Here is a 13843-nt window from a genome sequence, read left to right as displayed (position 1 = left end):
CAATCTGTTTATCCATTCACATGTTGGGGGATGTTTTAGTTGTTTCTCCCTTTTGGCTACTACAAATAATGCTGCTATGAACATTGGTGTATAACTCTTTGTGTGGATATCTATTTTCATTTCTCTTGGGTAAATACCTAGGAGTGGGATTGCTGCACTGTATAAGTATATTTAACTTTACATGAAAATAGCAAACTCTTTTCCAGAGTGGTTGTGCCATTTTATATTTCCCCCAGCAATATATAAGAATGCCACTTTTTTCCCATTCTCACAAGACTTGGAATCATCAACTTTTAAAGTTTAGCTATTTGCCAATAATTTACTTTTGAGTACTTCTCTGTGCCTTGCAGAATACATTATTCATTTCATGCCCATCTCATGGAATATTCTTCTAACTCCCCAGTTTTTCATTCCTCCCTGTTTTAGGTCACTGTTGCCTAACATAAAATATATGTGAGAATCACCTGGGAGTTTTTCAAAATATACAAGTCCAAGTCTCATTCCAGACATACTGTATCAGCTTCTTCTGGGATGGTTTTAGGCTTATTATGTATGTTGAAAAAGTTCTATAGGTAATTCTGGTTCATGCTCCTAGCTAAAACCACTACTTTTAGGATTAAATCCTACCTACTATAGTGGAAGTTCTCCATCCTGGCTACACATAAAAAGTGTCTGGGAAGCTTTAAAAAATTACCAATGTCTGGGTTCCACCTCACGCCAATTAAATTGGGATCAGTGGGTGGGACTGAGTATGAGTAGTTTTTAAAGTTTTCCCAGTCATTCTAATGTGTAGCCTATTTCCCACTGGATTTCTCTTGTCTTCTCTTGTGGCATTTACCCCTTTCTATGTTTGTATTATAATAATTTTTCATGTCTTATCTCCTGTCTCAGGCTTTATGTTCCCTGGGGTAGAGACCCTGACTTTCTTCTTTCTGTATCCTTCCTGGAGTCTAACGCTGAGACTTGTAGCACAGCAGGTACTCAATAGGATTCCATGAATACAGGAACTGGTCATCAGGAAAAGATTCTCAATCACAGGTAGGTTGTATCCTGAGTCTTAGGTTCACATGTTAATGCTACTGGGTCCCTGTTCTCCCCTGGGGATTGAGTTTTTGATTGTGATGACCAGTGTAGGTAACTCCTCTGTTAGAGAACAGGGAGAACATTGCCCTGTTTGGTTTTTGTTTTCAGGTCTATCATTGGCCCTAAGAATTATATGTGTATAAGTGGTGGAGGGGCAGCAATGGGTAAGGAGAAAGATCTAATTAGAATGGAGGAATTATACTAGAGAGTGGTGGTAAAGAAAGTAAGAAATGTTAGTAAAGAGGAAGAAATGTGAACTTATCTGGTAGGCAAGGATTGACCACTGTAGATTCTTGAGTAGGAGAGTGAACCAGTTTTTAGGAAGGTAATGAGGCAGCAGTATGCAAGGAAGATTTCAGTAGAGAGTCCAGAGACAAACAGTCAAGCTGTATTTCCAGCAGCAGAGTTGTTGAGGGCCTGGGTTATTAAGGTTTACGGGAATGGAGAGACGAACGCAACTGAGAGATGTTAAAAAAGAATCAATGTGTTTTGATGATGCATTGAATCTGGGAAACAAACAGGCAAGGTATTTGGATTTGAGTGTCAGGTGTTCTGGGAAGTAGCAGGGGCTAGAGACAGAGATGCAGGAGGCACCTGCCGAGAGGTCATCGAGCTGTGGGAATAGGGTGGTGGAGGGAGACAAGCAGGGTCTGAGAATTAAATCTGGAGTGGGGGTGCTGTGCATCAGTAGGGATGGGAGGAGGAGAGCGTCCAAGAAGGAAAAGGTTGTCTGTGCTCTTAGTTGTTGTGAAAGTGAACAATGTGAAGACGGTGAAAATACCTTTGAGTTTGGCCAAGAGATGGATACTGATTTTATTCTACTTACAGCGGTCTTGGGTCTGGAGGCACTAATGAAGAGGGCCCGGAGAAATGAGGTGATGAGGAAGGGGAAAGACGGCACACATGTTTCAATTGCTTGTAAGTGAAGGAAATGTGGTAATAGTTTAATACTTAGTGGAATTAATAAATGAAGGTTATTCATGTCAGAAGACATCTGATCCTCTGAGAGGGCAGAACAAAGGAACTGGGGACAGGAAGATAGAAGGTGCTGGAGAGATTTTTATATGACTGAACCTGTGGAGACTCTTGTGAGGGAAAGCTGTGTTGCTGCATCTGATTCACTGGAGCCTACTGTGCGGGAGGGGTTATTTGTCCCTAAGAAAGAGGCTGAGAGATCTTTACTCATGAAATCATCTTCTTTCTGGGAGGAAGACAGGCAATTTCCTTCAGGCAGGTTGGAGCTGTGGCCTGTTGGTTCTAGATAGACCCACTTTGTTAGCAGATGTGCAGATGAATGTAGCTAATTCTCCGACGCTAGGTCAAATATCTGTAGACTTAGAAAGAGACTTACTCTGATGCCCAGTTAAGCAAGTTCTTTTTCTTCTACCTGTAAAGAAGACATTGTCTAAAGTGGTATCAACTATGAAGCAGCATGCTGATCTCTGATATGTAATATTTATTATAAATATAGAGTACATTTTATAAATAATTCACAAGTGGCTGCAGCCAGGCAAAATTAAATAACACAGAATAGCATGAATAAGTGGAAGTCTATGCAGTCTGTGTCAGGGTTAGGAATCCCTGAAAGAGATACTTGAGTACGAAGCACTCTCAGCTAATTTTCTTTGACGTGTCTCTTAGATACAGCCTGAGATAAGTAATCAGTGTCAAATAAGACCTTTCAACAGCCCCGAAAAGATTCCATCTTTGTAGAAAAAGGCTGGGTGGGAAGTATTTTTGCCCTACCTTCTCTTGCCCTTCCTTTTATCCTAAGACATATTGGGACTCATAGACTCCATGGGATAAAATAGATTTCACAGACTGTTCAAGAAACCTAGGGCCCAGTTATAACCCTCCCCTTGTGTCCTAAGGAGCGTCAGCACCAGTGCAGCTTTCTAGGTTGCAAACAATGCCAACAGTCTGAGTGCGAATGTTCCCTTCAGGGCACTCCCACTTCTCAAGGACCAAATGCTTCTTAGGAGGGGCCATGATTTCCTGAGAAAGAGAGTGGGGCAGACAGACAGAACATGCACAGACAGATTCATGGGGTAGAACGGTGTCTGCTGATTTGCCTGAGATGCCTGGAAACTGAGTTAGATCCATTTCCAGCCATGAATGAGGAAAACAGCTTCTTTTCTGTTTGGAGCCCCTGACATAAAAACCTTGAGGAGCTCCTGGCCAAGGGGACTTGAGGGGTTTTGGTGGCTTCTTTCACCTGAGGCAGTCAGATTGGCTTACACAGCTAAGCTAAGTGAAAATAACCCCTCTCTCATAGATAAGCAGTTACAAAAAATGAAATGGCAGAATGTCTGAGACTATAGAGGAAAAACTCAATTCTGTAAATTGTGCATTCTTCAACAGTTCTTTAAACGATATTTGAAGAGTAGCCCTCTGATTCCTTTCCAAAATTCCCAGCAGATTGTCTCTGTTAACAGCTGACTACTACTAATTCCATAACCCTTCTTCTTTGGACATTTACTTGAATAAAGCCCATAAAGTAATTAAAACATCTGAGAATTTTTTTTTGCATTTTCCATTAGGAATCTCCTATGGACCTTGGCAAATAATTTTCCTAGTTGCTTCTAGTGGGTTCTCTGAAGACAGCCTTGCCAAAGGGCCTAGGTGATTTTCCAGCTAAGCAGCAATGTTCTTAGGCCCTGGTGCTACAGGTAGACAACCCTGTTTTGGACAAAAGTGTAGAACTTCTCAGTTCAGAATTGGTTATATATTTGTTTCCCTGTGTCTGATGGGTTCACTGTGGGCTTTGGAAAAACAGTAGAAACTTTTACTTTTACTTTTTCTCTGTTCTTTTTTGGCATGTGCATTTCAGTGGATAAGGACAAAACTTGAAAGGTTATGGCAAATTCAAGTTAGACTAGTCTGGGGTAGGAAGGTGAGTGTGCTCTGACTAGGTAATTTTAAAACAAGTCTAGGTCAGGAGAGGAGGAGGAGTGGCAGGTTCTGGCAACTCTCTCTGAAAGTCTGCTTTGCCAAATTTCAAAGACTAGGAAGATTGGGTTTCCTACAGACTCCTGGATGTACCTTTTCACGTATTGACACTGAAGTGAGGGGCTCTGACTGGGCAGCCTGGAGGTGCTTCATTTGAGAATTAAGGGGGGAGGGGGAGTCTTCTTCACTTATTCTTTGAGGGTAAAGGGATCCTTCCTGTGATGAGGATGAGAAGCTTGGAGTAAGTCAGCAGTGCAGCGAACAGGGCAGGTTGCATTACTTCTTTTTTACTTCTGAATAAACTGTTTCTGTGGCTGATGGAAGGAGGGAGGCTGAAGTTGGTTTCCTTGGTTCCTGGGCTTTGAAGGTCAAGGAAGAATATGTAATTTCTTCAACCTGAAAGGCATGAGCAGCGGTCAGTTAAATCAGTGTCATAGGTCAGGCCCTCACCTGGTCTAGTGTGATTCAGTACCACCTGCTATCACCACTTTGAAACTTTTAGCTTTGGAGAAGGGCTTTTATCAACCATTATCTCTGCTTGCTAACATCCTATGAATGATCATTGGAAGAGAAAGATTATGGTATTCATATAATGGAATATGATGATTACAGCTATGAGAATGAACACACTACAAATACGTACAACAGTATGGGTGAATCTCACAAAATAAGTTTGAATGAAAGAAAGCAGACACATATAAGGATATGCTGTGTCTTTCATTTATGTAAAAGCATAAACAGGCAAAACAAATCTAGTGCATTGGAAGTCAGCATAGTGATTTCTCTTTGCAGGGAAGTAACTGCAGGTTTTTTTTAGGGGATGACATGTTTTCTTGATTTTGGTGCTGCTTACGTGAGTATGTTCTACTTGTGAAAATTCATACATTGTTAAAATATACTTATTATTTAAGCACTTTTCAGTATATATGTGCACACTGTTGAAAGGATAAGATGAATAAAACTTGGTAAAAGTATTATAAAGTAAAGGAACTAAGACCTCAGACCCAATAGAAGGGAAATTATCCTTTGAGAGTAAGAGCAGAGTCAGCCTGAAGGTAGAGGAGGGAGAATGACTGAGGCCTTCCTTGTGTTGGGCACTGTGCTGGGTGCTGTACATTTGTATGTCATTGAATTCCTTCACCTCTTCTTTGAAGTAGGCAGCATGCCCATTCTGAGATGACAAAGCCGAGAATCAGAAAGGTTAAGCTATTTGTCCAAGGACACAGAGCTACTAAGAGTCTCAGCCAGGATTCAAACACAGGATAGGGATAATTCCAAAGTCCACATGTTTGCAATGAGGTAGACTCATGGGAGTTGTTACCAACACTTCTTTGTTTGCTGCTGCATTGAGGAACTTTGGTCCAAACCTGGTCTCACATTAGTATTTTCAAGAATAACCCATTCTTCACTGGGATATTTCCATGAGAAAGTGAACCAGTGAAACTGGCCCTGCTTACCTTGTTAGGAGAATTGTCAGAGTGGCCCTGACCTGGGAAAGCAAAAGAAGAGTTACCAACCAATAGAAATACAAAGCTGACTTGTGTCCTTAGAACAATGGTGTTCCTAAGCTGTTGTGATTTCTAGCTTAAGGAGATGGCAGGTGTTGGGAGGGTGGAGTAGGGGAGGTGGCACATGATCACTTAAGGAATTGGCTTCCCTCAGAGTGTGTGATCCAGAGCCAGGGCATTAGTACCAGAGGAGGGCCAGGAGTAGAGCCAGAGGAGACCTCCATCCACTTCTGAAGATTTCTTCAGGCCACAAGGGCTTGATTTTTTCCCTGATATGTTTCTCAGCAATGAGCTTCAGTGGCAAGGAGGGGCACTGAGGCCCACAGCACCCAGAGCACCACAAGACAGGGAACCTCTCACCAAAGGAGAATGCCCACATCCATAAAGAGGCAGGAGGGAAAGGAGTATGGATGAGGAAATGGCTCCTGGAAACATGTCCATCTTACTCAGTCCTGCCTAGCCTAAGTGGAGTGAGCGTCTCTCCTGGAGCCTTCTCTCAGGGAATCTTTTGTGTCTAGGAAGGTTGTGAGCACCTGTGCCAACTTAAGTTTGGGAAATGGAGATCCCCTCTAAAAATTCAGAAGGTAGGGAGTGGTTTGGGAATTCAGAATTCACTGCTGTGTGAGGGCACGTGGTAGAACACAACAGTTCTCACTGGGGGAGTGGCTTTACTTACTGTGGTTGGAGGCTGAGGTTTTGTGCTCTGTGAGATCACGCTGGTCACTTGCCCTAAATAAATATCAGACACTGTGACTGCTATTCCCAAGCAGAGGATCTTTGCTCCTTGAGTGAGGAAGGAGACTGTCAACAGATAACTCATTAGGGCTCCTCAGTGTTCATCTATACCATGGTGGGTACTGCCTTTCCCCTCAGGGGCTCCTTCCACAGTCTACCCTTGATTCCTTCTAGTGTTTACTCCTTTCCTGTTTGCTGGGTGTGCACATTTAGGTCCATTATCTATCAACTGCTTCTGAGCCTACTTCTACCCTGACACCTTTCCCCTTTTGTAGGTAGATGCTATTATGTTTTCTCACTTTCTTTATTGTCCAAGAGGCCTTTGTTTGTTTCTGCTTTTTCTTAGGTTCTCTTCCTGTCTTATCCCTCCCTCCTTCCTGCTGCTATGGTTCCCAGAGCACAGGATTCCCTTTATCTTGCCCCTCCTTTCATTTCCTCATTTGTTTTCCTTCTTGAACTTTGGCTTCCCTGACTGGGGAACAGAGGAACATAATTGGAACTGCCCCCTCTAAGCCAGGTGTGGATAGGAATAACCATATCCAGCAGACAGTGACATAGAGGAATCCTAAAGACCAGGGAAGAAGAAACCCATAGTAATTAGTGCGAGAAGCAGAGGTTTAGGAAGAAGGAGGAGCAGATCCAGGCCCAGAGACAGAGTTGAAGTCTCTTTCCCTCTCCCAAGCATGGTCGTTCACCTTAGAAAAGTGAAACACTAAGAAAAACCATCATACCCTGAAGTCTTTCTGATGTACAGAAAGTAGACCAGGGCTGCTATCAGAGCGACCCCGGCCAGCACTCCAATCACGATGCCACCAATAGCCCCAGCTGAGAGTCCAGAACTTCCTAGTGTTGGATCATCTGTCATGGAAAGAAAAGAGAATGAATGAAGGTGACATTGTTTTACAGTGGGGGGGTGCCCTGGGAAATAACGCTCAATATGGAGTAATCTCTACTTGTTCCTTCAAGGAATACATTTTTTGTGGAAAGCTTGCAGTGAGGTAATTAGCTGACTATATCCTTGCAAATTTTTTCTTTCACCGTATTTCTTTTCTTTCTTTCTTTTTTTTTGAGGAAGATTAGCCCTGAGCTAACTGCTGCCAATCCTCCTCTTTTTGCTGAGGAATACCGGCCCTAAGCTAACATCTGTGCCCATCTTCCTCTACTCTACATGTGGAACGCCTACCACAGCATGGCTTGCCAAACAGTGCCATGCCCGCACCCAGGATCCGAACTGGCGAACCCCGGGCAGCTGAAGTGGAACGTGTGCACTTAACTGCTGCGCCACCCGGCCGGCCCCTGTCACTGTATTTCTAAGTTGGTGGTCAGGCTTGCCTCAATTCCATCCTGGCCTTTCTGCATTGAAATTTTTGAAGGCTTTGGAAAAGTGAGAAAGGCTGATGGCTCTTTTTGTGTGTTGTAACTTCCCACCTTTTCATGGTTACATCTTTTTCTGTGTACCAAGCATGGCAGCCATGAATATGTGCCTCTCAGGTCTCTTGTGGTGGGGACTTAATTGATGGAAGGCCTGGGCTAGTGCACTCTGAATTCACCATCTCCATTCACCATCACCATTCACTACACAGAGACCATGCTTCCCCTAGGCTCCCAGCAGGAATATGAAAGCAATCCCAAGTCTGTGAGAAACAACTTTCCTCTGATGGGTGTCTATAGCTCAAGAACTCCCTGTCAGCCTTATGGACACTCTCTTAGTGCTGCATTGCAAGCTAAAGCTGCCTTCCTTTTCTTCTGCTTAACAGGGATCAGATCTGCACCATGGTTTGAGGAATCGCCCATGCTCTTCCCACTCCTGCCCCACTTTCCTTCACAGGCATTTTCTCCAATAAATTTCTTGTATGTCTAATTTCATCTTGGCTGCATAATAGAAGATGAAAACTAACACACTAGGCTTGAAACTTTGTACTCAACTCCTTTTTTTCCTTTCCTATATTGAGTCAGTAACCATGTCTTAATGTTTTTTTTCTGTAATGCCCTCCAATATATAACACCTTTTGCATCTGTTTCTTCTTTTTCACTTCTTTGCATTCACCAGTCAACTCAATGCTGATGATTAATATTAATGTTAACTACTGTTATGGAGTACTTACTATGTGCCAGGCTCTGTGCTATATATATACTTTATATATATCTTTATATATATCTCAATTTGATTCATTTAATAACCCAGTCAAATAGACATTATTTTCATTTTACGGATGGAAAAACTGAGGGTTACAATGGTGAAAAATTTACCCACTTTCTTATGGCTAGTGAAATGTGGATGTGAGATTTGACCCTAGAACTTACTGACTTTATAGAGTCTATGACAATAGTAGTAATAATAGCAGCTAACACTTGTGGAACATTTCCTCTGTGTGTGGCATTTTCGAAAGGGTTTAATTGACTATCACATTAAATCTTTAAAACAATACCATGAAGCAGGTACTGTTATTGCAATTTTCAGTTGAGGTTTATGAGACTCAGAGAAGTTAGGAATCTTGTTCAAGAAATTTGTAATTGTAAATGCTTACATAAAGAAGAAGAAAGATCTCAAATCAACTACTTAACTTTACATGTAAAGAACTAGAAAAAGAAGGACAGGGTAAACCCAAAGCTAACGTAAGGAAGGAAATAATAAAGATTATAGTGGAGATAAATAAGTAGAGAATGGAAAAACAGAGAAAATCAGTAAAACCAAAATTTCTACAAAAATGGTTAACAAAATTGACAAACTTTTGACTAGATAGACTAAGAAAAAAAGAAATGATTCAAATTACTAAAATACAATCGGAATTACTAAAAGAAATGAAAGCGGGGAAATTACTATCAATTCTATAGATAATACGAATTTTAAGAGTTAAAAGAATAATTATATGCCAACAAATTGGATAACCTAGATGAAGAAACACAAAAGCTACCATGAAATCATGAAGAAACAGAAAATTTGAATAGATTTTAACTAGTAACAGGCTGAATTAGCAAAAGCATTCAACAAAATTCAACATCCTATCATGAGAAGAAGACTCAAATTAGGAATAAAAGGAAACCACCTCAACATAATAAAGGCCATAGATGAAAGACCCACAGCTAACATTATCTTCAATGGTAAAAGACGGAAAGTTTTTGTTCTACGATTAAAAACAAGACTAGGATGCCTGCTTTTGTGATTTCTATTCAAAATAGTACTGGAAGTCCTAGCCAGAGCGATTAGCCAAGAGAAAGCAATAGAAATGCATCCATATTGGTAAGAAGAAGTAAGATTATCTTTGTTCACAGATGACATAAACTTACATGTGAAACACTGACGATCCCCCCAAAGAGTTAGAACTAATAAACGAAAACAGCAAAGTTGCAGGAAACTAAATCAAAATAAAGACCAGTTGTATTTCTGAACACTAACAACAAAAAAATCTGAAAAGGAAATTAAGAAAACAATTCCTTTTGCAATAGCATCAAAGCAAAAAATACTTAGGAATGAATTTAACCAAGGAGGTGAAAGACTTGTACATTGGAAATTACAAAACATTGCTGAAAGAAAAAAAGACATAAATAAATGGAAGGACATTCCCTGTTCATGCATTAGAAGACAATATTGTTAAGATGATATTACCCAAAGTCATCTACAGATACAATACAATCCCCATCAAAATCCCAATGACATTATTTTTTTGCAGGAATAGAAAAATCCTTCCTAAAATTCATTTGGAATTTCAAGGGACCACAAATATCTAAAACAATCTTGAAAAAGAACAATATTGGAGGACTCACAATTTCTGATTTCAAGTCCTGATTTCAAAATTTACTACAAAGCTATGGTAATCAAAATGGTCTGGTACCTGCATGAAGACAGACATATAGACCGATGGAATAGAGAGCCCAGAAATAAGCTCCTGCGTATATCGTCAAATGATTTTTGACAGGGGTGCAAAGACCATCCAATGGGAAAAAGACAGTCTTCAACAAATGGTGTTGGAAAAACTAGACATCCATGCAAAAGAATGATATTTAACCCTTAATTAACGCCACATACAAAAAATTAACTCAAAATGGATCAAAGACCTAAATGTAAGACCTAAAACTATAAAAAGTCTTAGAAGAGAATATAGGGTGAAAGCTTCATGACTTTGGATTTGGCAGTGATTTCGTGGACATGAAACCAAAGGCACAGGCAACAAAAGAAAAAATAGATAAATTGGTCTTCAGCAAGATTAAAATATTTTGTGCATCAGAGAATGCTATCAACAAAGTAAGAAGACATCCACAGAGTGGGAGAAAATATTTGCAAATAGTATATCTTATAAGGGACTAACATCTAGAATATATGGAGAACTACAACTTAATAAAAACAAAAACCCAATCAAAAAATGGGCAAAGGACTTGAACAGTCATTTCTTGAAAGAAGATGCACAAATGGCCAATAGGCACATGACAACATGCTCAGCATCACTAATCATTAGGGAAATGCAAAACAAAACCACAATGAGATACCACCTCACATCCATTAGGATGGCTGTTGTAGAAAAAAGCAAAACAGGAAACAAGCGTTGGCAAGGATATGGAGAAATTGGGACTTCTGAGTATTGTTGGTGGGACTGTAAAATGGTGTAGCCACTGTGGGAAAAGGTATGACAGTTCATCAAAAAATTGAACAGAGAATTACCATTTGATCCAGCAATTCCACTTTTGGATATATGCCCAAAGAACTGAAAGCAGGGATTTGAACAGATATTTGCACACCCATGTTCATAGCAGCATTATTCAGAACAGCCAAAAGGTGGAAGCAACCCAAAAGTTCATGTATATATTAATGATAAACAAAATGGGATATATACAAAGAAGGGAATATTATTCAGCCTTAAAAAGGAATGACATTCTGATATATGCTAAAATATGGGTGGCACCTTGAAGACATTTATGCTAACTGCCAAAAAACAGACACAAAAGGACAAATATCATCTGAAGCCAATTATACGAGGTATGTAGAATAGTCAAATTCATAGAGACAGAAAGCAGAATGGTGGTTACCAGGGGTTGAAGTAGGAAATTGGGAGTTGTTCATTGGGTACAGAGTTTGACTATGGTAAGATGAAAAAGTTTTGAAAATGGATAGTTGTGATGGTAGCACAACAATACGATTGTGCTAAGGACACTGAACTATACACTTAAAAATGGTTAAAATGGTAAATGTTATGTACATTTACCTCATTAAAAAATGATAAGAGAGAAAAAAGAATCTAGTGCAAGGTCACACAGTAAATGCCAGACCCAGGAGAAGAAACTTAATATATTCGATTCAGAGACTGAGCTCTTAACTACTTTGCCATACTGTTTGCTGTAATAGTCTCTCGATGGATACTCTGTCTTCTATGACTTGTATCCATTTTGCACACCACTGCTAGAGTCATCCTCCCAGAAAGATGTAGGATAGGGGCAAGTGGTCACTTACATTTCACATCCAGCGTGAGGATGTCACTTTTGCTGGAACTGACCGGGTTGGAGACCTCACACTGATAATCCCCCGCATCCTCCCTCCTGATGGGGTCTATGGTGAGGGTGCTGTTGTCCTGGGACAGCTCCATCCTCTCTGTGAGCCCTAGAATCTGGTTATTGAAGAACCACTGGATGGAGATCCCAGTGTCACTAGTGAGGCAGGTCAGGACCACGATGTCCTTCTGTTCTGTGACTGTGGTGTTGCTGGCTCGGATGGAGGGCTGTGCCACTGGCTCTGTGGAGAAACGGGAGGTGACTGATTGACAGTGGGCCTGGAGCCTGGGACCTCACTCCTTTCTCAGAGATCTGAGCCGGTTCTCAGATCCCACAGTGAGCTCTGTAAAGGTGACTCATGGGATGGATGGCCCAGACCCCTGCAGAAGGACAGTGGTCCTTTTTCTGGTGATGATCTGTAAGGAGAGAGCTGCTCCTCCTCCTTTGTTCCCCAGGTCACACCAGGATGACCTCTGACTGGTTCTCCTGGACATCTCCATAGCATGAGCACCAGGAAACTCTCTCAGCCCCTGTGTCCAGCATCCTATCATCAGCTGGAATTTATTTTCCCATTGGATTTTGTGTGACCATTTGCTAGAGCTTTCTGTGAATTTATGAATGATCAGTCCCCCTCTCTAGTGTGGTAGCTTTAAACAGAGAAGGGAAGGCGTTTCCTTTTTGTTAAATAATTTATCAGAGGATGAGAATGGCCCAGCCAGTATTCATGACCTTAGGACCTGGAGGAGTTCCAATCGAAACGGTTTCTCAACATGAATAGGACTTTTACTTCCTGGCCTGTGGACTGACTATCAAAGAGAGGGGACTCTCAAGAGAGAAGTGGTCACACTTTTAACAAAAGGCTGGTACTCTTAGCCCTCTCTATAAACTATAAACTTTTTGGCACTGCCAGTCTGTCCCATGAAGGGACTTCATGAATGAACCTACCTATTTTTCCAAGTGTGTCCCATTATTCACTGTTCTCCTTTGGTATGCATATGTGCTGGTGTCACACAGCCTCATACAGCTGGTGACTTCAGAGACAGGACAGTTCAGAGGAGTCTGAACCAAGGTTTGCTCTTTTCCCATTTTACTGCAGCCTGGCCGGAGAAAGACTGTGGTGTCAGTGGGTGGCACAATTTGGCCACTGAGGTCAGGCCCCCCATGTACCTTCTCTACATGCCCGTGTCCCACACAGATGGCATCAGAGCAGAGTCAGTCATGTGGTGAGCCAGGAGCAGAACGACCTCCTTTCCTCTCCCTCTGTGAAGCCCCCTTCACTGTATGGGACTTTCTGGGGCTGACAGAACCCCCTCCCCATGTTTCAGGCTAGACCCACTCCTGCCCTGGGGAATCAGAGCAAGGGGGTGAAGGATCTTCAGAGATGTAGTGGGAGGGTTTAAGGACAGATTTGGGATTTGCTTCTGTCCATGGACAGAGGATAGGAAACAACTTCTTCTTCTGAACACCAGAGAGACTCCACCTCAGAGCCTGGTGCTGATGGTCCAGGGAGCCACTTACCAGAGACTGTGATGGTCTTGACTGTGGTCCTACTGAGGCCAGTGTCAGAGTTATGGACGAGGCAGGTGTAGGATCCACTATCATTCGCACTGATGTTGGGGATAAAGAGCTCCTGTGTGAATTGCTGGGGCCTCCCGTTGATAAGCCAAGAATACTGTGCAGGTGGGTTAGAGGCTGCATAGCAGGAGAGGCTGAGGTTTGCCCCTTGCTGGTAATAGGAGTCTGAGGGGGAAATGGTGGGGGCATCCGGGCCATCTGGAGCAAACAAAATAAAGCCACATGTGATGTAATCATGGGGAAGGAGAAGCTCCTGATCTGTTGAAGGGCCACAGTATCCTTCTGAGCAGGGTCACAACCTATTTTTAAAAAGTCCCAATCCTGGCCCCTCAGTGTTCACTCGTCCTGAGTCTGAGACATTAACCTGTTTCTCCTATCGTGGGTTGCTGGCCCTGAGCCTCTAAAGGCAGGAGCAGGCTGTCCCTTCCTAGTCTTGGCTTAAGGCTTGGCCTGCCCAGGTTTACCTGAGACTGGAAGTCATGGCCAGCCTGGGGGTCCAGGGATGAGGGTCT

At 42.0% G+C, this 13843-nt stretch overlaps 1 protein-coding gene and 1 long non-coding RNA gene across 19 annotated transcripts in view; one reads left to right on the top strand and one right to left on the bottom strand.

Annotated features, from left to right (window-relative positions):
• The window catches only part of LOC123281330 (uncharacterized), a 222573-nt gene that overhangs the window by 139552 nt on the left and 69178 nt on the right, over positions 1 to 13843 (top strand). For 14 of the 15 annotated variants that reach the window (XR_011498598.1, XR_011498599.1, XR_011498595.1 and 11 more), the window contains 2 exons: positions 892 to 1038; positions 1912 to 2001. The exons of the other annotated variant lie outside the window; for it this stretch is intronic. This is a non-coding gene — a long non-coding RNA (uncharacterized lncRNA). The remainder of the gene's footprint in view (positions 1 to 891; positions 1039 to 1911; positions 2002 to 13843) is intronic. 15 annotated transcript variants of the gene reach the window in all.
• Positions 2525 to 13843, bottom strand: part of LOC106843833 (cell adhesion molecule CEACAM1-like) — a 135498-nt gene continuing 124179 nt past the window's right edge. For 3 of the 4 annotated variants that reach the window (XR_011498575.1, XM_070499128.1, XM_014861048.3), the window contains 6 exons: positions 13275 to 13529; positions 11719 to 11997; positions 7007 to 7133; positions 6217 to 6269; positions 5490 to 5521; positions 2525 to 4428 (listed from right to left, as the gene is read on the bottom strand). Coding sequence is in view for 3 of the 4 variants with exons in the window: in XM_070499128.1 (XP_070355229.1) it covers positions 4309 to 4428; positions 5490 to 5521; positions 6217 to 6269; positions 7007 to 7133; positions 11719 to 11997; positions 13275 to 13529 (866 nt within the window). In the remaining variant the exon portion in view is untranslated. The remainder of the gene's footprint in view (positions 4429 to 5489; positions 5522 to 6216; positions 6270 to 7006; positions 7134 to 11718; positions 11998 to 13274; positions 13530 to 13843) is intronic. The other variant, XM_070499129.1, reaches the window with a different exon arrangement.

The sequence above is a fragment of the Equus asinus genome, chromosome 26 (genome assembly GCF_041296235.1).
Source record: "Equus asinus isolate D_3611 breed Donkey chromosome 26, EquAss-T2T_v2, whole genome shotgun sequence".
Taxonomy (NCBI): Eukaryota; Metazoa; Chordata; class Mammalia; order Perissodactyla; family Equidae; genus Equus; species Equus asinus.
Note: the sequence above shows the minus strand (reverse complement) of the source record. Positions and strands in the feature narration are given on the sequence as shown.